Consider the following 25,433-nt stretch of genomic DNA (forward strand, 5'->3'; position numbering starts at 1 on the left):
GCCTGTGTGCATGTGTGCCTGTGTGCATGTGTACCTGTGTGCCTGAGTGCCTGTGTGCATGTGTACCTGTGTGCATGTGTGCCTGTGTGCATGTGTACCTGTGTGCCTGAGTGCCTGTGTGCATGTGTACCTGTGTGCCTGTGTACATGTGTGCATGTGTACCTGTGTGCCTGTGTGTGTCTGTGGAACTACAGCCTGAACACAAGGCAAGTGCTCTGCCACTTAGTCCCATACACAACTCTATTGTTTCTCTTTTATTTAATTAATTTGTACTCTATAAATCACTCCTACGTTACATTGCTTTTGAAAAAGTATTTTGAACAGAAATTAATCACTATTTGGTGCCCATATTTCTTGGACATATTTCTAGGATCTAAAAGCATTTGTGCTGGTCCTTTTATGACTCCTTAAAATAAGTGAGGTGGTATATCTTGGTGTGAGATTTATAAGCCTAGATTTCTTAGTGTCTTGTATAGAACATTGTTACTTCTCCAATCAAACATCTATATCATAATTTCAAGAATCCTCCCTACTCTCTATATTCTATAAAAAGATAAAAAGTAATGCTTTCATTTTGTGTGATTTTTATTTGTGTATTTTTGCATTTTCATTTTTAGGTGCATCAGTGCACATCACATCATAATCACAAGATTCAGCTAACATGAAAATAGCAGCGTGCACAAACTGACATTTAAAGGCAAGGGGCACTGCACAAAGACTTTCTGTATTCTCATGCCTTGGCAATAAACCGGAGAAAAGGCACGTCAAGGACTGATATGTGTGCTGTGCCACCTAAATTCCACTCATCTAGGCTCATTCATGTACCTTTGCTGGGAAGGGAAGCACAAAGGATACTGCAGTGCTGTGTCAAAAGTAAGGCTGGCAGTCAAAAGAACTGGGTTCTTGTTCTGACTTTATCACTAGCCGAGTCACTTCAGATTTCCACCAGTTTTCATTTAAACCAAGTGATTCTTTCTAAGACGAGTATTCTCTGATTTACTTCAGTAAATTATGATACTTCACAATTTATATTCCAGTGAAACCCCATGGCAACAGCAAGGGAGAGACAGAGTAAAAATGCATCCTCAGACGGTCCCGTGGGAAGGGATTTTAAGGGTCAGGAGGTTAGCAAGGGCCTCACACTTGCTACTTCTTCTCCCAAGGAACCTCCCTGACTTCTGGACTGCTCCCAGGCACTTCCCTGTCTTACTTCCTCTTCAGGACTCATTGACCTGCTTTCGCTCTCCAGACTGGCATTTAAGCTGAACTTTATGAATGGGCAGAGAAGGGGTTAGGAATGAAAGTTAAAACAAAACAGAAACCAAAACAACAACAACAACAACAACAACAACAAACAAAAAAAAAACCCAGGCACTGAGATGAATTTCAACTTCTAAAATGCCCACAGTAACAATAATGAAGGTTCTGGAGGCCTCCTTATCGATGCAAACCTCCTTTAATCACTATTTATTAACAAATGACATTTTCCCAGTGGACAGGGAAAATGTTCTTGTCTTCTTGTCTATCAAAAATGCATCCCACAGTGCATTATTCATCTATGAGCTGACTTTTCTGCAAACTCCCAGTGTTTCCCCCCACTTCCCTTTTGTTTCTAGAAGAGTTGTCGATTAGTACAGGTCCCAAACAGGGGTTGAAGTCTGCATCGCATTATCTGTTACATTAGAGACAGAGAAAATGGCAGACATAACCAGAAACAGGGAACAGGAAAATCTGGATAAACAGTAGTGGTGGTTATGAGGCAACTGAAATGAATCACAGACACTAGAGTTTGTAACAGCATCTTGAATTGCAGGATTAAAGGTAACTGCTTCCCACTTAGACATAATATCCATTTAACTCAAAATTGAGAGTGGATTTGTAGACATGGCATTGTATTCTATAATAGTGTCAGAGAGCAATTACTAAAGACACTTGTGGTACACATTTGAATTTGGAGAAAGGAACAGAACACATAATAAATAACTTGAGTGCCTTGCTATACATACTGTCATGATTTAATAGTATATGGAGGTAAAATGAAAGATTCTCATTTACAGACTCAAGGACTGATTTTTTTCAGGCTATCAAGCAGCTTATGTTTGTTCAACACAAGAATTAGAACAATGCCTCCCTCCTTGGGTTTGCACTGTAGACTGGGAATAGACTTTTTAATGCACACAGCTCACCGTGGTCTTCTTAGGAGAGCAGAAAAGTCCTGATTAACTTTAGATTCTGAGAGGAGACCCATAGGAGGCCCGAGATTCACTTGAACCTGAGGTTTTTGTTAAGAGTCTTTGTTTACGGCCTTCATTATTAGAATAGCTCTTTTCTCATGAAGAAAAACACGCAGCTGGTTTCAAAAACCTTATTGGTCTTGTCTTCAGACCCACAATTCTTTTATCTGCTCTTGGGAGGACTAAGGAGATAAAAGCTAAGACTTGGTTGTCTCTGTCCCCTAGTTCTTCATTCTCCTCCAGGCAGAAAGATGGCAGGCCATAGTAAAGACATATTTCAGATACTAAGATCTTTCCTGAGAGTACAACATGACAGAAAAGTTAGGTGGGAGTGGTGAGACACCAGGAAATGTCCAAATCCACCCCCTTAATGGTGGCTACCTTCTTGGCAGCTCTGCACTCCCCACCTCTTTCTCTCTCCCACTCTGCCTCTTTTCTGGTCTGTATCTGGCCTATCATAGTAAGAGGTCAGTATGTTTTCCACACTTGGATAATCTCATTCAAGAATTTTTGTCAATGGACAAGTCATAAGAAGCCCTTCCATTTTAGGGCTCGTTGACGTCACCAAGGAGGCGATAAATATCTGTTGATATAATTGGATGTGAGATTCAGTGTTGAAATAGCAGAACCCTGTCCCTCGCTCCTTGGCAGGGCCCTATTATTTATGCAGGAGCAGAGGCAGCACGCAATCGAGCTGTCAAGAGAGCGTCAGCTTATTAGGCAAATGCTGCGTGCTTTCTGAAGAGGGTCGACGTTATAAAATCTCACTCCAGGCTCTGGTGTGGAGAAACTCAGAGCCCAAGTACGTTGAGAAACTGAAGAGAAAGGGGAAAGGCAAAGAAAAGGAGAAGAGAAAGGAGAAGAGGAAGAAAACCTGCAGGAGGCATCCTGAGAGAGGTACCTCGCAGAACAACAGTGCGGGCTCACCTGCCAAGGGAGGAGAAGGTAGGCAGCGCCTAGATGGGCGCCACCAACTTTGTGTTGCCTGAGCTGCTGTGGTGCGCCCCGGAGCCAGCTGCCCAAGTGCTGGAATGCCTGTGCCTATGCATGTATGTGTGTCGCTAACTGTGCCTTAAAATTCCGATGACAGCGGCGATGTGGCAAAAAGCTAAGTTAGACGGCGGCTGCGGCTGCTCATATTTATGCACTCAATCCAATCTGCCACTCACTGCTCATAGTCTGTGTAAAGAATGGCTCCCTTATTGTGTCCCATACCCGCAAGCAAAGGGAGCAAGGGCAGGAATGGAGACAGAGAGGAGGAGGTAGTTCTTAATTTGGAAGAAAATGATGTCCGAAAGGGGCGATTAGAGAGGGCGAGTAGCTTAAACCTGTGGCACTTCTCCGGGCTCAAGAACGTCAGTTTGGGGAAGACTTAGGAAGAGGAGTCAGGGGGTGTCCCTTTTAGGTCTCCAAAGAAGGGTCACCTGCAGGCTCGCACTATATGAGCTTCGCAGGTACATAGCTTCAGCACCGCGGACAGCGTCACAGAAGCCCAGAGCCTGTCTTGTCTGTATCTGTCCGATAGGAAGTCCCGCTACACCCTCCAGCTGAGCTAAACTCTGACCAATCTTACCTCTCTCCCCCACCTTCTCTTTCCTCCACCTTGTCTCTCCCTCTACCCCAACCTCGGTGCTGCAGAGAGCGCCCCTAACATGCGGCTGCGGCTGCTGGTGTCCGCGGGCATGCTGCTGGTGGCTCTGTCGCCCTGCCTGCCTTGCAGGGCCCTGCTGAGCAGGGGATCCGTCTCTGGAGCGCCGCGGGCCCCGCAGCCGTTGAATTTCTTGCAACCGGAGCAGCCCCAGCAACCTCAGCCGATTCTGATCCGCATGGGTGAAGAATACTTCCTCCGCCTGGGGAACCTCAACAGAAGTCCCGCTGCTCGGCTGTCCCCCAACTCCACGCCCCTCACCGCGGGTCGCGGCAGCCGCCCCTCGCACGACCAGGCTGCGGCTAACTTTTTCCGCGTGTTGCTGCAGCAGCTGCAGATGCCTCAGCGCCCGCTCGACAGCAGCACGGAGCCGGCGGAACGCGGCGCCGAGGATGCCCTCGGTGGCCACGAGGGGGCGCTGGAGAGGGAGAGGCGGTCCGAGGAGCCGCCCATCTCTCTGGATCTCACCTTCCACCTTCTGAGGGAAGTCTTGGAAATGGCCAGGGCAGAGCAGTTAGCTCAGCAAGCACACAGCAACAGGAAACTGATGGAGATTATCGGGAAATGAAATGTTGCGCTTGGCCAAAACGATTCTGCATTTAGCACACAAGTAAAAATAAAAAATTTAAAACACAGTATTCTGTACCATACTGCAGCTCTGATATCATTTGTTTATTTTTATATAGCTTGAAGCATAGAAGATGTACAGGGAGAGAGCCTATATACCCCTTAATTAGCATGCACAAAGTGTGTTTCTGTGTAGTAACAAAACAGCGTTATTTGTATTGCCCACGCTTAGTTTCTATGTGCAAATAAGTGTCTTTATAGCGATATCTTAAAGAAAATGTGGATCCAAGGAGGAAACCTTTAAAAAAGCAGATGGAAGTCACCCAGTTGTTTTTATTTGGAGACACAGTGTAAGAGAATTCATTCTTGAGGGGTGGCTAGGACGAAATGTGTAAGCTCTTTGAATCAACTTTTTCTTGTAAATGTTTCAATAATAAAACATCTTTCTGATCCTTGGTCAATTTGGTTGTGTCAGAGAACGTTGACTATATTTTTAATAAAATCTGAAAGGTTGTTGTGGCTTTATTTTTCCTCTTCAGAAATGGACCCAGCACAAGAAAATAAAAACAATACAACAACCCCCTCCCCAAAAAACAAACCCTACATTTTATTTTCTCCTAAAAATATGAACGTTGTCACATAGCTTACACTAGCCCTGCAATTTGTCCTGGGCTTTCCTCTGTATCTCAGATTTCCCTTCTGAGATTGAATTAAATAATTTTAGAGGTTCCTCCCACCCCTAAAACGTGATAATTTTACAACTGGAAGATCAGTCACAGTGGAAATAGCTTGCAAGCCTAATTAGTTGAGGACCAGGAAGTGTGGGCATCCTGGCAAATGGGTGGACGTCAGAGGACAACTGATGGACATCAGAGGACTCCTACCATGTGAGTCCTAAGAATTGAACTTGGTTCTTCAGGTCCAAAGGCAAGTGGTTTTTACCCATCATACTATCTCACCAGCCTTAGTAGAAACTTAATAATAAAACATTTCAAAAAAATAAACATATTTGTGGTAAAAGGGCACTTGGGAAATTTTTTCTTAAAAAAGAATAATAGCTCCACAAATACCTTTCATATTTCTCTCTATCCCAGTCCTAATAACTGCAACTTGTAGGACTGTTATTTGCTTCTAAAATTAAACAGCGTATCTAATTAGTCGGACAATATATTTGCCCTAGTAGTTTGGTTACAGCTATAAAATTTTTAGTTCCATAATTAATACTTTAAAATTAATTTGTATGTATGAAGATGGCACTTCTCTTGAGGCCCTTGAAATGTGCTTGATTAATGGCTTAATAATAAAACATGAATCACTGAATAAATTGCTAGGGGACTAAAGTTCTTAAAAACATTTATTTAGGAGTTCATTTAAAGTAAAGTTACACGTATGTGATGAAAGCATGGAGAGAGAGAAGGGAGAGAGAGGAGAGGGAGAGAGCGCACAGGGGGAGACTGTGTGTATATTTAAATACATGCAGTTGTTCCACAGTTTACTGAATTGCTGCTATGGCAGACACATAAGAAAGTAGACAGTTCCTCCCAGAAAGTCTTCAATTAAAGTGGCTGTTACATGGATATAAGATTATGAGATATGTAAATAATATTAGAAAAATGTCTAAAGAATTGCCCTAGACCTTTGGCCTTCTGGACTATGGAAGTGTGGCCACATGTAAAGAAAACTTCTGGCTGTACATCCTGTGATATCTGTAGGGAAAAGGAACCTCTATAGCACTCTACATAGCTTTGGTCAGTGACCAATCTCCATATTTTGATAAATCAGTCAGTTCTGAACTGACACTGAATGTCACCTACCACCTGCAATGCTAAGGAGAAAAGCAAAAGGCACGAGTGTCCGAAAATAACAAGAAGCCCAGAGAGAGGAGAGTGTCCTGCCAGTTGTAACCACTCGCCACTCACAGCTGATGTGCATACGCACCACACCTACACACCCTTCAGAATGTTTCTCACTCAATAAAAGCATAAGATCAAGTTTCTTCATCAGAGTATTTTCTGTAATTTTTGTTCTGAGCATAATCATTTTCTCAACAAGTTAGATAAGTCATCTGGAATTAAGTGTTGTTCTTGTTTTGTTTTGGTTTTAGAAATCCTGTCCAGAGGTCCCCTTCATATGCATCACGGTGAATTTCCACCAGGTTTCCCTATGTGCTTCTCAGACAGGCAGACAGGGGGCAGCAATGAGAATAAATATCATTCATTTAGGGAATTCAACCAGGAGAAGGAGAAGACGTGGCGAGCTGGCTCAAAATCAGCCCCACCCCCACTCCCCAAGGCTGCAGCCTGTCCCTGGGGAGAAGAGGCCTCAAATCCAATCTGCAAAAGAAGAAAATGTGGATGAGAGAAAGGAGAGAGTAGACCTTTGGAGAATTGGTCCAGTCACTGTTCTACTGAGGAGAGAGGGTGATAATCATAATTACAGGAAGCATAATAATTATTAGGGACAGAAAGCAAGCTCAGGTCATCTTAGTTATGGTCAAGAGCCATTAAAGTGATTCACACTCACGATTCAAAAGAAAAAGCAATAGCACATGCCATGGAAGGGAGCTCTAGTGGGGAGGGGCCAGGTTTCCCTGCTTCGTTTTCCCAAATTAGGTTGTTCATGATCTACTGACGTGACAGTCTCGTTCATACACGCAGATATCTAGGTTTACAAAAATCTGCAAAACTATTAAAATCCTGCTAATCCTCATAGCTCAGTGACAGAGTGCTTTCCCAGCACATCTTAGGCCTGAGTTTCATCCCCAATGTCTTATAAGACAGAGAGAGGTGAGGGAGAAAAGAGAGAAGGGAAGGAAGGGGTGGGGAGCCCAAACTAAAGTGATGTTGCTATATCATGACATCGCAGTTTATAGTCATATCCGTATCATCTCTCCACTGCTGACATTAGAAGTTTCTACCAGGTTATACTTATGTGCCGCCAGTAGGGGTATGCGTCCCCAACCTCAGCATTAGGTTATTTCACTACTCTGGGGGCACCGGTGTTCATGCACACAGACTCAGACAGGGACAATGGCAGTAAGCCATGCTATCTAAAGAATCATATTGGAGGATATTGCTGACAAAGTGTGGTAATGCATACATTTGTATGTTTATAAATCACTTCAACTTGGCAAAACCCCTCAATTTTACAAAGTCAAAGTACTGAGCAAACCCTGAAGTGAATATCTCTAGGCAGGAAAATCTTATAACATTCATGCAAAATCAAGTCTAATGTCAAAACTTCTAGAAGATACTTTCAGTAAATATCTGACTGATACAGGTTGTAAATTTAATTCAACTGATCAACTCAACTTCATGTCATTTTGAGTTTTTAAAATAACAGCTCAATGAAACAATAACAACAACAAAAATTCCTTTAAAAAAAAAAGACTTGCAATTTGATCGTATTCACTCAAAGTGTAGAGAGACCACGATAGGCCTGGTTCATCCCAAGGGAAGGATCGAGCGTGTTCTCACACTTCCCTGGTAAACTCAGCAATACAGAATGCCAAAGGCTCTGACGCAGTGAGGAGGCATTGTGTACCCAGTGCAGAAGCCCTGGGCTGGGGGTGGGGGTGGGGGGCTGGGTAGGGATCTGATGCCAGGCCAAGCAGAACTTTGGTAAGTATAAGCATATTGCTGCTGTGCAAAGGAGTTTCTAGAGGAAAATGAATGCTTGGCAAACACCTTCCCAGATCTCACTATAAACATAGGCTTGAGATGCCATTCAGAAAAACCAACACGAATATAGTGAGATATTTAGTTTTAGGATTCTCTCTCTTTTTTATTTATATTAAACTGCTTACTGGTAGCAAGTTAATAAGGACTGTGAGGTTTTATTAGATTAAAAGTGGAACATTCTATTTTCAGAAGAAAAAAAAAACATTTAAAGACCTGGAATGTCAAGTAAAGTAGGTTTTCTTGGTAATGGTTAGATGTCCCCTGAGGTGGAGCCACGTGTGGAGGAGTTGAAGGTTCAACTACATAATAAGTTGAGGCTAGCCTGGGCTACTTATGATTTCTGTCTCAAAAAAAGAGAAATCGAGGCAGATAATCCTCAGAGCCCTCTGACTGCCTAGCAGAGTCATCTACCCTTAACCCTAAACCAAACAGCTCAGCTCAGCACCAGAAGACAAAACAGGCAAGGGTGGGTGGGTGGCTGGCGTGATGTTTGGTGGCTTTTGGAAGTTGCTGGCTTATAAAAGCTTTCCTAAACCAAATATTAAAACCTACCTGTTTTAATATTTGTTTTAACATTTTAATATTAAATATTTAATAATTTAGTATTTGTTGAAATATTTTAATATTTAAAACTGCTGTTTAAATTTTCAGCTGCTGATACTGATAGCTGTCAAAACCAGGTTCAATCATTTGAATTTGCTGTTCTTATATCCAGTGGTTCCAGGCATGTTTTTTTTTTTGTTGTTGTTGTTCAAGCAATGTGGACTGATATTGTCCCTTTCAGAGAAGATAGTGACAGAGAAGGATCAGGAGCAGAGATTATCTGGAGTATCTTCAGTGTTCATGCTATCTTCTTGGGCTGCAAACTTACTAACCATTTCAGCAAGAAAGCTCCCCTGGCCACTTGGCAGGGACTCTCAGATGCCATTGTAAGCTTCAGTTGTTAACTTGACACACCCAGGAAGAGGGAACCTCAATCAGGAAGAGGGATTAAGGAATTGCCTGCATCTGATTGCCTTGTGGGCATAGCTGCTCATTGATGTGTGAGGACCTAGCCCACTGTGGGTGGTACTATTCCTAGGCAGCTGGGTCTGTACTGTGTAAGAAATGTAGCTAAGCCAACCAGTAAGCAACATCTTCTAAGGTTTCTGCTTTAAGTTCCAGCCTTGGCTTCCTGGGAGGGTGAAGCATAACTAAACCAAATAAAACCCTTTCTCCTCAAGTTTGTCAGTGTTTTATTTCAGCGACAAAGAAACACACCAGGACCCCAGACCAACTGCTTACTAACCCTTTGACATGGGCAAGTGATTAACCATTCTGAGCTTGGCTTTCTCGTCTGTGAAATGGACATTAGACCCTATGTCATGAGGCTGCTGTAAAGGATTGAATAATGTAATGTGCACAAAACACTTTGCACATGCTTGCTTCATATGTAGTGCTTCCTCCCTCTGTTTCCTTTTTCCCTCTACTTCCCTCTGTCCTCCTCTTATCCCTAACTACAGTGAAGAGACTCCTCTGTCACACAGAATGACTTGGGGACTATTTCTGGTGAAGGTATACGTGTCAATAATCTCCAGTGAGGAAAGAATGTATGGTAGTTGTATTTACTACCTCACCTTCCCAGAACTGGAGAGGATTTATATCACATGACTCTTGGGGCATGTGATCAAATCATGGTCATCTGTGATGCTCTTCCATTTATCCCAAACGGTTTAACTCTCTTAGGATTATCTCCGGAAGCATAGAAACCACCACTCAGAAAACCAAAAGCATGCTTTCTTCCTGTAGTCTTCCTAAATGGAGTCCTTTGCTTTGCTTTCCAACAGTGGGCTGTCTTTCATTGTGGAAAGTAGATTACTTTTGGCAAGATGTATATCACAGAGCAGAACGGTGTGTCGGTTGTGGCTCCTCCATTCTGTGTGAAGGAGAGGACAAGGGACCTCCAGTACAAATTATTTCTAAGTTTTAAATTTTTCCTTAGGTGGCTGCGATGTCCAACAGTTACTGTCAACCTGACTGAATCTGGAGTTGCCTAGGAGATGCGCTGGTGCATATCTGTGAGGGCCTCTCCAGACAGCTTTCACTGAGGATTGAAGATGAACTCTGAATGTGGACAGCAGCATTTATGGAGAAAGGAGGAACTTGCTACGTGCCAGCATTCACCTCTGCTTCCTGACTGAGGACACAATGTGAGCAGCTGCCTCGTGTTCCTACTCCATGGCTTCCTTGCAATGATGGGCCATGTCCTCAAATTGTGAGCCAGCCACCATATGTCTCCCTTCCTCTGTCTCTCCCTCCTTCCTTCTTTCCTTCCTTCCCTGCCTCTCTTCCTCCCTCTCTTCCTCCTTCCCTGCTTGCTTACCTGTCTGCCCTTTGTCAAGAATCTGGTCACAGTGATACGAATTTGACAAATTCAAAGTTCTTCATAAAAAGAAAACCAGAAATAGAATAAAGAGGAAGAAGTTCACCTTTGTCTCAAGTCTTGTTGGAATCTGGTCAAAATTCGCAGCAGAAGGATATAACGTACTTTCCCTCTGCTATCCCCCTTAGTGTGACAGAGTATTCTGGATATTCATAAAACAAGTTTCTCGGGGGACAGAGAACATTTCCCCGTCCTTTGATATTTTTTTACCAGTGTTATTAAAAGTGCTTTGAGAAGGGATAAATGAATGTCAGCTTATGACACTAGCTTATTGCTCTACCTCTCTGGAGAGCAGGGTAAAATGAGGTGCTTCCACACAGGGACATGTACTATGCAGACATTACCCTTGACCCCCTATGTCACCTAGAATCACTCTTGCCAGAGACTGGTGGGCAGCAGACGCATGAGCAGGTCAGCTTCAGAGTAAGGACAGTATATAGTAGTTTTAAAATATGAATCAGTTATAAACATCAAAAATTCAAGACTGAAAATACAGAGGTAGCCACTGTTCAATGTCGGTGGGAATGTAAAATAGATAATCAGTGTGGAACATCGCACAGGGGAGACACATGGGCCACTGGAATGGCTCAGTGGGTAAACATTCTTGTATCAAGCCCAACTACCTGGGTTTGACTCCCCAGGACCCGCAGGGTAGAAAAAGAGAACTGACTCACAAGCTGTCTTGACCTACACACATACCATTCATTATTCTTGCCCTCCCCTGAAGTAAATATAATAAAAATATTTTTGAAAATTAAACAGACACCATATGGTACAACAACTCCACATCTGTGTATGTGCTCAAAAAAAAAAACTGAAAGAAAGAATTCACGCAGGTTTTCACACCATGTCATAGCAATATTATTCACAGCAGCCAAGAAGCAGGAGCAGTTTCCAAAGGAGGGAATAAATAAGCTTTGGCATGAACCTACAATGGAATATCATTTAAAATGTACTCACATATACACTAAGACATGTGCAAACTCTGAAGGAACCTTCTGCCAAGTGAAATAAATCAGATACACCAAGGAAAACAATGTACGCTCCCATTCATGTTCCTAGTACAGCCATATGCACAGAAACAGAGAGTGGCTGCGAGGGCCTGAGGCTGGAGGAAGCAGGGTTAAAAGGTTTTGTTTAATAGGTCTTGAGTTGCATTTCTGCAAGATTAAAACTGTCTGGGGGTTGGTTACAAAATACAGTTAACATTGCTGACACATACGATAAGAAAATGGTGAAGATGGGAAATGTTTTTCTCCATCCTATCTCCCCAGCACAACCTTTTTACAAAAGTGACTTAATAAGAAAATATGGTCTTTGAAGTTCTGCAAACAACGCAGAAATGAGCTTGTGTGGAATGCGTGATGAATGAAGCAGTCCTTGGTTCTGGACAGGATGTGTCCCTGCCTACCCAGTGCCTGCCACTCCCCTCATCCTGCAAACCTGAAGCACCTTGCCTCCCTCCTGCAGAGTGAGCGACTGTGCCCACTCTGAGTTTGCACAGCAGCTATGCTTGGAGTGGAACTGAGTGGCCAGGGGTCTCCACTTTGTATATATGTCCGTGTCAATATGTCTGTCACCTGGGCCTGCTTTGTCACTAATACCACTTTGTTGATTGGATTTTGTTTTGCATGAGGCTGAAGTTGGCCCCCAGGGCCTCATTGTACACTCTAACTACCAGTTCTGTCATAGATCTCTACCTCTAGTCATAGCTCATAGCACTTAACAAGTGTTTGTTTTGTTTTGTTTTTGTTTGTTTGTTGGTAGGAAACTGTACAACAACAACAAACAAAGCAGAGAAGTAAAAATGCTCAGTGCAGATTTTGTTTGATTTCTATGTTCAATGTGATTAATTAAGGCCAGAGAGAGCTAAAGTGAATCTATGCCAAAATTCTTGACAATCAAGGAACCGTGGAACTCTTGTCAGACTCACTTGAGAGCAAATTATTCCCTGGGTGCTGACCATGGGAATCTAATTGGGTGCAGTGATAATGCATGAGGCGTTAAATCAGCAGCACCCTTTACCTAAATGCATCTGCCTCACAGGGTCCCCTGCATAAATAGCATTGAACAGATGCTGCCCTGGCCTCCACTTGGACATGACTCTCTGAAGCCACACTTGGGTGGGACACTTTTTGAGGCTGGCCCAAAGTAGAAGAGGGAACATCAATGTCTCCAGCTGCCTGTCAGCTTCCCAGGGTGTGAATTCTAGTCATTTCCCCTTTCCAAATGATCTCTGTGCCGCTCATGACCACAGCCCATCACAGTTTACTATACCTGTGTTCTACTCTTTGGGTGATCAAACGCAATGCCATGAGGACATTAATGGATGGTGATGACTTAATCTACACCCTCCTGGTAGCATATTACTTAGGAATGTTGAGAGATCAATGATATCAGGCCACTGAGGGAATGGTGGAGTGGGGGAAGGGTGATGAGATCCAAGTGTACACACTCAGGCTGCGACATCCAGTGCCTAAGAGTTTCAGTGGATGCCAATGGGAAATTCAACCTGACAGAGTCTGGTTACTGCTGCTTGTTAAATGCCATTCTTTTCAGGTCAGTTGAAAAGAACCCTTGCCCAACTATAACAAAGTCTTCTTGCCTCGAGGAATGAGGATAAGGCTAGGCTTGAGTTTTCCAAATGGGCAGCCATCCAGCATCCATTCTTTATCTGCTGGTCTGGATCAGAGAATCAAAGCCAGATGTGAGCAGAAATCCTGAGTATTTAGAATGCTTATTCAGAAAGAACTACTTCTGAGTCTTGATAGCTTATACATTATACACTCTTGAATGAGAAAGTAAGAACAGCTCAGATCCTTGGCCAGTGACCAGTTGTGAAAGCAACAGAAGTCTGTTCTGTGGCTCTAAGCCTTGGAAATACCATAGACACTCCATTCATAAGAATGCAGGCATTTTTCCTTAGAACAAATCAAGCAGCATATGCTATCATGAAGCACAGGCCTGGAAAAAAAATGTATCTAGTCTTCATGAATGCTAGGGGAAAAACAATCGTGAGTCTCTAGACAAGGCAGGAAGGAACAGTAAAGATCATCTCTTCGTGAGAGGTTCTACATTCTTACACCCTGAGTGGTGAGATGAACAGGTGAGGGATGACCAGGGAGATGCATTGCTGTGGAAAAATCCTTCTTGGGAAGTGAGGAGTAGAGCCAGAGCAATAGTCTTGGGCCTGTCAACTGGAATTAATGCATTCACACTTTCCTAACCCTGAGGAGAGTGCTGGGACGTGCCCTGCTGTGGATTATTGACGTGGATAGAAAGTCAACCTTCTTCTCAGGTATGGCTCTAACAGCTGGGTCTATGGTCTATGTACATTTTCTCTCTTTCTGAGGGTGAGCCAAATTTTTTTCACACAAGAGCTTCTCTACATTGTAATAAGTAAACAATCAAATATAAAATTCAAGATGGGCTGACTCAACAATGGAAGACAGGACGTCTTGGTTTAAATAAAACTCTTATTTGAAATGGACATATGCGGAGGCCTAGAAACCAACCCCTGGTTCTTTGCAAAGCTTTGCAACCCATCTTGAGTGGTGAATCAAAGTAGAGGGCCTCTTGGTCACAGAGATCCCTAGGGAGGTGCGGGGCAGAGATTAACCCACTCTTTTCCAATGTCAATGTGACCTTCATTAGACTGTTCACCTCACTCTGGGCTTAAGGATACAGACAAAAGCACTGAGCCCCCAGCTGCTCTGTGATCCTGTGCAAGCCCCCAGGTTCTTACTTCTGTGTGGAGCTGATGTGGGGATTAACCAAAAGAATCTCTGTAGATGATTCTACACATGAAATGAAGCTATGTACACACACATCACAGCCGCCACCACAAACCAGGGAATTTGGGGAACATCAACAGCATAAGAAAAACAGTGCTTCCAGTGGAAGGGGAAGCCCTGGGTCCTGCTAAGACTGAACCCCAGTGAACTAGATTGTTGGGGGAGGGCGACAAGGGGGAGGATGGGAGGGGAACACCCATAAAAGAAGGGGAGGGGAGGGGATGTTTGCCCGAACCGGAAAGGGAATAACACTCAAATGTATATAAGAAATACTCAAGTTAATAAAAAAAAAAAAAAAAAAAAGAAAAAAAAAAAAAGTGCTTCATGAAAATCACTAAGATACACAAATGAAGACAAAGTAACAAGCAAGATGGGCTACACTAGCAAAGGTCTGAGTTAAAGCAGAACAGTAAACTACTTAAAAGTACAGAGCAAACTGGATTATCTCTGTCCTAACAGCTCCCCCCAGCACCATTCCCAGTGCCCAGCTCCCCAAGAAAGTCATCTCCAGTGCCCAGCTTCCCCAGAGTTCCCTCTCCAGGGCTCACTCACAAAACTTTGGGAAATGAATTCATGACAGGACTGCAAACAGTTTACATAGTATACTTTGTATAGTGGACACATCAATTTTACCTCCCTGTTAAAGTGACAGTTACTACTTGCTCCTGAGAGACAGAGCCTGTAATTTCAGAGTTGGTTTGTCTATTTGACCTTTCAGTAAAACGGCTAAATTGATCATTATTAGAATGTCACTTTCTCAGCAACAGCAGAGGAATAAAAATGCAAAAATAAATAAAGTGTCAGTGTTATAAGACATAGATGCAAAAGCAATGTTAATAGAATGATCTCGTCAAAACATACTTGCTAAGAAAAACTATATTCCCTCTTATAAAGTGACTGCATCTCAGTATCACTGATATTTTTAATTTCTAGCATTATTAAGTGCTGACAATCTTATCCAGTAAACAGAGGCCATTCCTGGGCGCTATCACTTTTCACTTTCTTCCTTGCAGTGAGAATTCCAGCACAAGGTACCCACAGGACAGTGAGTGTAAGCTTGAATCTCCTGAAACTCTGTATAATCCATCTCAGTAGGGGCTCTGTTTGAAATTAATTTGATACCCTGAATACTTCAATTAAATTTAGGGAACATAGCTAAATTTTCATTCACGTTAGATTGTTTTGGAGAATTAAATAGATCATTTCAAAGAACACAGGACATATAGTTACACTCAAGGGAAATCATGTTCTGTCTCCTGTGTCTGTTAGCTTTATTTATTTCTTAATGCAACGAATACCTTGTGAAATTAATCTCACATGTAGATGCTTCCTGGCCCTCTTCCTGCATTTCTTACCTCTCAATCTCTGATGGCAGTTAGAGGGATATTTGCATGCTTGAAACAATAGTGGATGGGCCAATCTCAAAGGTCATTAAAAATGAGCTTATTGCTTGCTTTCTTATTTCTTTCTTTCTCTTTCCTTTTTCTTTTAGAACTGGGTGGAGATACAAAGCTCCACACTGGCTATAGCTCTGGATCTTTGGCCCATTGCTCATACTGGCTACGAAAAATGAGAATGCTTTCAGGGGTCTAAATCTTGGATTGTATGATATTTGATAAGGGTTCATGTCTGACTGGATATAGGTAGTGCTCTGAAAGTCTAGAAATAAAGAATAGGCAATAGCTATCCTCTGCCTGAACTGGACTTTCTGATCACTGCATGTGCCCCCCCCCACACACACACACTCATCTTTCTGATCACTACACATACTCTCTCTTCCTCCTTCCAGTCCCCTTTCACATTCTTTCCTCTTTCTCTCATCAGCTTCATCATCATTGTTCCTCTGAGGGCATCTTTATAACATGTACATTTTTAGATCCTGGGTGAAAACTGAGACAGTCATGAGCTGCATTTCCTTAATGACTCGTCCCCTTTGCCTCTGTTTGAAATGAGCCACTGCATTTCGCCTGCACATACCCTCCCCTATGTTAAGATGATGATCCTTAGGCACAGGCCACCCACATTGCCACTGAGGCTCTGTCTCTGAGATGATATGCTACATAGGAAGGAACAGGGCAAGGTACTATCTCTTCTTACACATCAGTCCTCCTGAGCCAACAGACCACTGAGTGCTTACAGTCACCTACTCATGGAAGAGCTGCACTGGCAGTTCTGTGGAAACTTCTGCAAATGTAAATGAAATGATGCTAAACAGAACTAATTGACAAGAAATTGTTGATTAGAACCATAAGAAAGCACACACACACACACACACACACACACACACACACACACACACACACACAGGCTGCAAAGATGCCTTAGTGGTTAAGAACACTGACTGCTCTTCCAGAGGTCCTGAGTTCAAATTTCAGCAACCACATGGTGGCTCACAACCATCTGTAACGAGATCTGACGCCCTCTTCCGGAGTGTCTGAAGACAGCTACAGTGTACTTATACATAATAAATAAAAAAAGGCACACACGCATGCACACGTGCATTACAATGGCTAAGTGTACAGGACGATGCAACACGTCGGCTAAGATGGAGAGTACCTGGGTCTCCTCCTTTCTTAGTGGGCGCACACAATAATAGGCTGTGTGAAAAACAAATTGACAGTTTCTAGTGAAGTTATTTATACAACTCTACAACCTAATAGCTCCATTCCTGGCAACTTACTCAAAATTAATTAGGGGAAATTCTTGGGCATAGGTATGTTATGAAAATGACATAATATCAGAGATATTAGCTGATAAATCAGCTGAAATCAAAACCAAAAACAGAGCCCCACAAAACAAACAGGTCACCAGATCATAGTTAGCTTAGGTACTGCCCTTGGCCCTGTGTATGGTTACAGGAGAATGGAAACCAGGCACATTGGATCCAGATCATGAAACTTTTCCTGCACTCTGCTATTTGGAATAAGGCCTAAGGATTTTCAACACTATTCTCCTCCCTTTTTATCAGTACGCAAGGTTTAAACATATCATGGTAGCTACAACCAGTATGTGAACAAGGACCATCCATATACACTCTAGGGTGTCCCAGAGCAGGCAAGTATGAGCAGAGAAGAGATAAGTTTTGTTATTAAGAAATATTTCATCTTGGGATCAATTGTTGAAGAAAACATAACAATGTTAAATATGAAAGTACCAAAATAGAATTTCAAAATATCTGAGAAACAATCCCACATAGATCTGCAAGATCTATCTAAGTAAATTCATAAGTATAATAAGATATCTCAAAATTCCTTTCTCAGCCATTAATAGAACTGATTACAGAAAATCAAAATGAGTACTGTAGACTTGAACTACATCATCAATCAACTGACTTAAGATATTTATAAACATGAAAGGCAATCACAACATGAAACTCTTGTATTTCCCAAAGCAAGTGTATGTTTACCAAGCCAAGTCACATTCTGAATGGTAGGTAAATCATAATAAATTTAGAAGGATAAAAGCATATAGATTAATTCTGTTTTCATAATATAAACAAAGGGAATCAAATTAAAAAAAATCTGGAAAAAATTCCCAATTCTCAAACTTCAGCAACCCTTGTCTAAATAACTCCTGCATCAGTGAAGAAATCATTACATCAGTCAACAAATGCTTTAAAGAAAATTAAAAAAAGACACATGCAAAAACTCTTGGGATCCAAATAAAGCAATGAACGCTATGGCACTGAACATTCATATTGAAAAACAAGAAAAACAATAAATCAACCAATGAAGCTTTTATCATTAAAAAGAGAAAAATAGAGATAAGAAAAAATAAACACAAGAAGGCAAACTGTACATAATAGAAAAGGGACCAGAGATCAAGAAAAACCAATAAAACTGAAAGTTAATTCTTCAAAAAAAAATTAGTGAAACTAATAAATAGTAAAAATTAATTTTAAAATTAGATCAAAGGTGACAAATTAATTCACTTGAATCTTTTTTATAAAACTAAAACAATCAGTTGGTAGAGAGAACACAGAAAAAAAATGGCATAAAAGAGAATTAAGAGAAGAGGCCCATGCAGGTCCAGTCAACTACATTTCTAGAAGGAAGGGGGAGTCTTTCAACAAAGAAGAGAGACTGTGTCAGTGGAACAAATGGGCAGGTACATGACAACCAAGAAAGGAAAACCCCTTCAGCCTCACCTTATATATTCAGACTAACAAAATCACATTGGCCCTTAAAAGCTAAAATTATAAAAACACTATAACACATAGGAGTAAATCTTTGTGATTTTAAATTAAGAAAATAGAATATAAGCCAAAACACATAAAGGTAAAGTGGCAAAGTTAATAAAAGCTAAACATACATTTCTTTTCAAATCAATACTGTTAAAAGACTAGGTAAATTTCAAAGATGACAGAAACGTTTTAAATAACCATATTGATAGCTACAAAATGACACAAATTTGTCACAGCTCATTAAACTGTACACTTACAATGGGTAAGCTTTAATATATGTATAGTTCAATAAAGCTGGCTTTAAAAACTACACATTTTCTCCCATCTCGCATCAGACTGCCTCTAATGAGCCACGGGATCTTAAGAACCCTTACATGGACATTAGGGCAGACATCACAGATTGCATGGACTTTGCAGCTTCATGAGCAGGAGAAACACCTGTGCAACCACTGAGCTATAAATAAGCACCCAGGGAGATATTTGCAAGTCAGCATGAAAGCATGGTGTTTCCGTGAGAATGTAGCAACAGTAAACACAGTTTGAGAAATGCAAAGAATTATCTGTTCATTGGGCATCTCGTGTGATTATTGTTGACTCTGAATGACTCGTGTCAGGCCCAAGTCTGTGACTCCTCCCATGAAAACATCCTGAAATGGATTCTAAACTTCTCAGCACTAAATCCTCACTTTCTAAAGTAGTTGACAGAGGGATGAATATGAGCAAAACACATTGCATGAAACTCGAAAATATCCTCATAAAGTTTTCCCCTAAAAAATCAATTAAAAAAATAAACACGTGAAAAACATCCAATGTTATTTCTACCAAACTCTCTTTGCTTCAGCTAAACACATAGTGAACATGAACCAGAAGGGCAGCACGCTCAGGGACAAGTCTTCCTCAGCAGTCTGGTCAAACCAGGTCTCTGCCCAGTTTTCTAGCAGAAATAAGGTGAGAAGGTTCAAAGTTCTTCCTGCAACGAGTGAGAACTAGCACCTTTTAAAACATGAATTGACAAGTAGGATAAATCCAAATATTGAAAACAGTGATTTTCATAGAAAACGAAGACAAGAATGGTAACAATCCACCTTCAATCTATTAAAAAGTAGCACCTTCACACCCCTCCACCAGTGTACAGGGGGTTGATTTCTGTTTTTCCATGACCAGATTATGTAAGAATTATTTGCTTGTGTTCTAGAATCAATGGTGGGATTTACAGGGAATATGTGGAAAGTATCTGGGAATAGACCATCTTAAAGGATTTACAGCTCAGCCATTGGGGCTGAGGTGTGCTTCAAGGTGAGCAATTTAGCTTGTGATGCTTGGGTTTCTGAGGCAATACCACCTCCTGTCCTAAAACTATTTAGTAATGACCATCAATGAGTTGGGACAGCGTTGATATCACATCCAAGATGTTTAGTACAGGGTGACATTACAAGCTAAATGTACACTGGACAAATAGTTATCTAGTGGTTCTGTGTATTGAAGTTGCACCGAACTTTGGTACCATTGTGAGGTCTTTACAATCCTGTTCATGTCTGATTTCCTGGGTCCAAGAGTGATTCCCATGATGATCAGGTTAGCTTTGTTACATAAAAATGCCTTTTCTCAAACACAAAACTACATAATCAAGGTGGCTTTGTAACAACAAATATCAAACCACTGCATCAAACCCCATCCCTCCTGCCTCACTCCCATCTCACCACACAGGCAGATGAATGCATACAGCCATGAAGCATGACAACCCCCTTACAGCCTCAGAGGATATCGTAAGGATACTTGGTGACAGAGTTCCAAACTTACATTCTTAGAATGTAGCTGGAACTCTTCAGACAATTATTCAGATCCACAGTTAGCTCCTGCTCCCAGAAACCAGGTAGCTTCCTCTCCCTGTTTTTGTGCCCGAGACCATTGCCTATGCTTCCATTTTACCACAGATAATGTGAAGAGCAGGAGTCAGGCTGCTGAATAGATGATATGCATGCTCAGGACGTTTAAGTGTGTACAAGTTCACAGTTGACTGTTGGGCATAGGTGGGTGGGGGTTTTGCGCACAGAGTTACAGACACAGCTGGTACACACAGATTCTATAGCCACTGCAGAGCAGATGGCTAATGAGACAGAAGAGGGGCCTATTATGACAGGTTAGGGAACCAAAAATAGCTGGTGCCTTCTAGCTCCAAGGATCCTGGACTTGGCTAAGGGTACAGGGAGCAAGGGCTTTGGCCAGTAGAGTGCTTCACTCACAAGTGTGTGCACTTGAGCTCTTCAAATATTGCTAACTAAATGGGTACCTTTCAAAGGATTAAAATCAGAATGTAGGATGTCACTCTCAAAGCAAACATCATAGCTTGACTATGAGAAGTGTAACTTGAAACAAAAGGAAGGAATTGTTGAACAATAAATAGTGGCTTTTCTTTCATTTAGATACTTATGGCTATTATGTGCATATTAATGCCCGGCTCTTCCCTCAATGTACCTAATGACCACTATACTTGTAGTAACTTTGTCTCAGAGACCTCCTCTCCAAGGGAAGACTCTGAAGAGAATAAAGGTTCCAAGAGAACTGAGAAATCACTTAGTCTTAGGCTAGTGCCAGAGACTGACCTGAACAGCATTCTTGACAGGGCACCTCCTGAACGTCTCCGGGAAGACGGGGAATGCTGCTCCTAAACCTACATCAGGCCTACATGCTCCTGAATGGGTTCTTTGCTTCTTTCCCCTCTGCTGAGCTGGACCTAGCTAACGGCCACCTGGAAGGTTCATCCCTGCTGGATTACTGAATAATTGTCTATGAAGCCACTGTTTTGGGTCAAGGCTCTCCATGCAGGGATAATGGAATGAGTCTCTTGAGATGGTACATGGGCTCCTGTCCTGTAGGGAAGGAGCTCAAGGCCTTAAGTGAAACAGTTTTAGATGGCTAAACCTCAAGGTTTGTGAGAAATGCATCTCTGAGCCTACAAAAGGGGAACACTATGAAAGAAAATACATAAGACATTAGTAAATTGAAAATAAAATATTTCCTACCCATTAAAGCAAAAATCAAGCACTGAATCTGACTCCAGATGTAGTGGAGAATAAGAAAAGCCAGAAGTGCTAGGCAGATTGCTAACTCCTGTGAGAAAACAAGAAGACATCTTCACTAACATCATCACAAATCATTTCTTTTAGACATATCATTTATACAAACTTTTTGCTTCAGACCAGAGACCTACTATGTGTTACTCGTGGAAACACTGTACAACTGTTAAAGAAAATAACTCTTCCTCATCAAATACAGAATTCCCCCCTTAAGTGTCTAGAAATAATCAGTCTATCCTATCTGTTTTGTTTCTTGTTTTTAGCCTACAAGTAGCCCTTGAAAGGTTACTTTACAAAGTTTAGTTTTGTCATTTTTGTATCTGTGAATGGAAATCAGATACAAAAGCATGACTCTCTTAATTCTCCAAACTGATGTTCCTTTGACACTTAGGGAGATTGGGGCCACTTGAGCAGCTGTAAGATAGTCATGCTATTCACTGTTCAATGTCACCTGATGGTGGAGGAGTACAGACCCGCACAAGTTGAGTGACAGCTTGTTGTCTGGCAACTCTCACTCCTCACACACATTATTAGGACTCTTCCTGATTCATATTCTTCCTCAGGAAGAAACTGTAAATGGGCTCTGTCGGCTCTTGGAGACACTCAAACATCTAACGAAGCATTAGAAGGAAGACTTGGACTTCAAATTTTCATTATGAAAGTAAGAGTTTATCAGGCTACGATATCAAAAAAATTTTATCAAATGTTTCTATAAAAATACAGGAAAGCCTGTGCTTTCCTGCCTAGAGGAACACAAGCTTAGGAAGCAGTGGTTTACCTGAGTCTCTAACCATTGCAAGCACATTTCTGGAAGACACAGATCCAAGATTATTTTACAAAGCGAATTTAAACTAATTCAAATGTGTTTCTTGGTGATTGCTAGGAATGACTCCAAAGCAGGCGATTAGTCTTCGGAAGCCCAAGGGGAGATCATAAAGGTAAGTGAGCTTCACAAAGAACCAGCCACACCAGCCAGCCAGTTGTTGCAGATAAAACAGCTTTGCACAGCATGCCTAAGGGCTAGGCTTGTTTGCACCCCATCCCCTGGAAAGCCTTGGATGGGGTCACCATGGACAAAGGGAATCCACATTATTTGGTTCTTTGTTTATTCTTGGGTAGAATGCTTAAGTGCAAGCCAGCGACGGAGAATAAGCTAGTGCTGCACTCTGCTCTCTGGATGTGGCTATTCCAGCAGGACTGCGGCAGGTGTGGGAAAGCATACAGACAAGAGAGCATCAGCACTAACCTGAGAGGTAGCTGCAGTTGAACTAGACTCCTTACCACTCACTGCTGCCTGCTCATGGGCTGCGGCTTCTGCTACTTCTGCGGACTGCACACTGGAATCCTCAGCAGCCGAAGGCCCTATTTGACCCAGACCTTCACCCCCAGGAGTGCGAGGTGGGTTGGAGATCGTTTTCCGGCTTTGGCCTTTATACCAACTAGGGTAAAACAAGGGATCCGCAGTTTCCGCTGCTGAAGGGCCTGAAGTTTCAGACTGTGTGGTCTGCTGAGAGCCAGTGGGCACCACCTCCCCCTTAATCAGAACAGATGGGTTGGCAAGTTTAAAAAAAAAAAGAAAAAAAGAAGGAAAGAGCAGTTGGTGTTATTTCCCTTTGGGTTTGAACACCCTGAGCTCTTTGGGGTGCTGGGGCAGAATGCTCATCACATGACTGTGTTTCTGTTCTTGCCTTCCACTAGGTGGTAGCTCAGACAGGAGCAATGCACAAGCCTTGAGTGAAATGTTGCTTATGAAATACCATATATGGTGAATTATTGACCAGAACTAACTCTGGCTTTATGCATGTGTCCCCAAAACTGATTTTTAAAAACCAACACTGACCTAATTGATCAAACCCAACCCTCATTAATATCGTGCCTTCTTTCAATGCCAGTGCAACTGGGATACTCAGAAGTTCAAGGTTCTGGGAATTAAAAAGTGTTATATCCTGGATATATGCCTATAGAGACAGAGTACCAATTACAATTCCTTGTCTGAGTTCTCTGGGTGCTTTTTTCCCCCTCTGTCAATAATCTCAGCCCACAGAACAAGAACCAGAATCTTTGATGAGCCTGCTGTTCCTAGCACATGCAATGACTGGACTTCTGTGCACTGAAGTGAACTGGAAATCCACGTAAAGCCCGAGTCTGCACAGTGGCCTTCTAGAAGTCATGAGCAGGTATGACTCCAAATACTTTGAACCACACTTTCTTCAAATGACAAACAAATGGAAAAACAGCTCCATTCACTTGCCCTCCAAGCAGAAGGCAAAGTTGTGTTTTAGGGTAAGTTACCTGAACTACTGTGGTTTCTCTATTTACTTCCTTTATTATGTACACGAGCATCATGGTGCTGAAGTAGAATCACTGTCATTTCTCACCTCATATAATTCTACATTGTACCCCATGCTTCCATTGACTAAGGAACAAAAGGTAGACTACATTCCCATGAACAACTCTTACTATACACACACACACACACACACACACACACACACACACACACACACACACAATCGCACTTTCTTGACAGAGATTGCCTCAGATCTGAAACTGTTGTTGGGAGAAAAGTGGCATTAAATTAAATCTTGCTAACCACAATAATGGTAATGAAACTTCTGAATCATCTAGATTCTCCCTGGCATTGTAACTGTCCTGATATGTTCTGTCTGTCGCCTACACATATGGCACACAACTACCTTTTTCCTTAGAGCAGAATAAGTTGTTTAAAGTACTTAGCGCAGGAAGGAACTAGTGAATGGTTACCTGTGTCACCAGGACATCTGCAGCAGGTGGCAGGGATGAAACTGATTCTGGAGAGGAAGCAAGGAGTGGCCCTGGGGCAGCCTGGAGCTCTGCAGCCAGCTCAGAGGGCTCTGCAGCTTTTTCCAGAGTCTCCTCTTCTCCTGATGATGCTATTTGAACATTTTCTGCCTCTTCTACTTCTACTGCATCCTCTCCTTCTCCTTCTTCATCTACTTCTCCTTCATCTTCTTCATCTTCCTCTTCTAGTGAGATAAGGTATTTTTAAACTTTTTAACTACTAGCCATGGAAACAGTTAATAACTAGCACCTATCAGCCTAGGGATAGAGAAGACACTTCAGCTGATACTTGACAATGGTCCAGGTCTACCATGCTCAAACCTTGTGCTTCTTACATGTGCCACAGCAGGGCAAATATGAAAGAAGCATTGCTTTGGTTTTATGCCCAGTATAAAGCTGTATGCCCTGCCCCTCATACAACCTCACTCACAGAGCCTGTTCGTATTTCTGTCATAGCCAGCATCTCTGTAAGTTTGAGAGAGGAGAGAAGAGGTTGTCGGGTACTTATTTCTGCCTTGTTAAATGGAAATGGAACCCTCTTTCCTATCAGAAAACAATGGCTTATTTTAATTCAGTGAATGCATTCACTTTTCATTGTAATAAATATTATGACGTTTTAAAATCTACTGACCTTAAAATTCACTCAAGTACATCAATGACAGACCTTATCTTCTTATCTTATTAAGCACAAATGATAATCTATTATGATGATTTGGCTCTAAACTTGTGTCTGTGAGGCTGGTGCAATTTCATGGAATAGAGGTCTAGCCCAGTACTGTTTGCATTTCTCTTTATATTGCTATGAGTCAAGGCAGTGACAGTTGGCATCAGATGCAGAGCTATTGTCTCCCTCTCGACCAATTCATCAGGCTATAATTCATCAGGCTATTTCTAAGAATGGGAATTCTTAGCCAAAAGTGAAAGTCACAGCTATAGCTCACGGACCCTATCCTAATTCCACACTATGACTGACTTTGTGACTTGTCACTATCTCGTCCTCAAGTTGAG

The 25,433-nt window shown here is 42.0% G+C and overlaps 2 protein-coding genes across 3 annotated transcripts in view; one reads left to right on the top strand and one right to left on the bottom strand.

The window, feature by feature from the left end:
- The first annotated feature begins 2,772 nt into the window (after positions 1–2,772).
- Crh (corticotropin releasing hormone) lies at positions 2,773–4,910 on the top strand. Its single transcript, XM_032896802.1, has 2 exons — positions 2,773–3,179; positions 3,873–4,910. Exon 2 carries the CDS (start codon positions 3,887–3,889, stop codon positions 4,448–4,450), a length of 564 nt encoding a protein of 187 aa, XP_032752693.1. The 5' UTR covers positions 2,773–3,179; positions 3,873–3,886; the 3' UTR covers positions 4,451–4,910.
- Positions 4,911–5,785: 875 nt separating this feature from the next.
- Positions 5,786–25,433, bottom strand: part of Trim55 (tripartite motif containing 55) — a 42,328-nt gene continuing 22,680 nt past the window's right edge. The window contains exons 8-10 of one of the 2 annotated variants that reach the window (XM_032896803.1): positions 24,369–24,610; positions 22,852–23,139; positions 5,786–6,782 (exon numbers count right to left, since the gene is read on the bottom strand). In XM_032896803.1, coding sequence (XP_032752694.1) covers positions 6,660–6,782; positions 22,852–23,139; positions 24,369–24,610 — 653 coding nt within the window. In that variant the 3' untranslated portion in view covers positions 5,786–6,659. The remainder of the gene's footprint in view (positions 6,783–22,851; positions 23,140–24,368; positions 24,611–25,433) is intronic. The other variant, XM_032896804.1, reaches the window with a different exon arrangement.

The sequence above is a fragment of the Rattus rattus genome, chromosome 3 (genome assembly GCF_011064425.1).
Source record: "Rattus rattus isolate New Zealand chromosome 3, Rrattus_CSIRO_v1, whole genome shotgun sequence".
Taxonomy (NCBI): domain Eukaryota; kingdom Metazoa; phylum Chordata; class Mammalia; order Rodentia; family Muridae; genus Rattus; species Rattus rattus.

Bases quoted from the DNA above. Each gene is read 5' to 3' on its own strand.
- Crh (XM_032896802.1), top strand. From the start codon at position 3,887: ATGCGGCTGCGGCTGCTGGTGTCCGCGGGCATGCTGCTGGTGGCTCTG.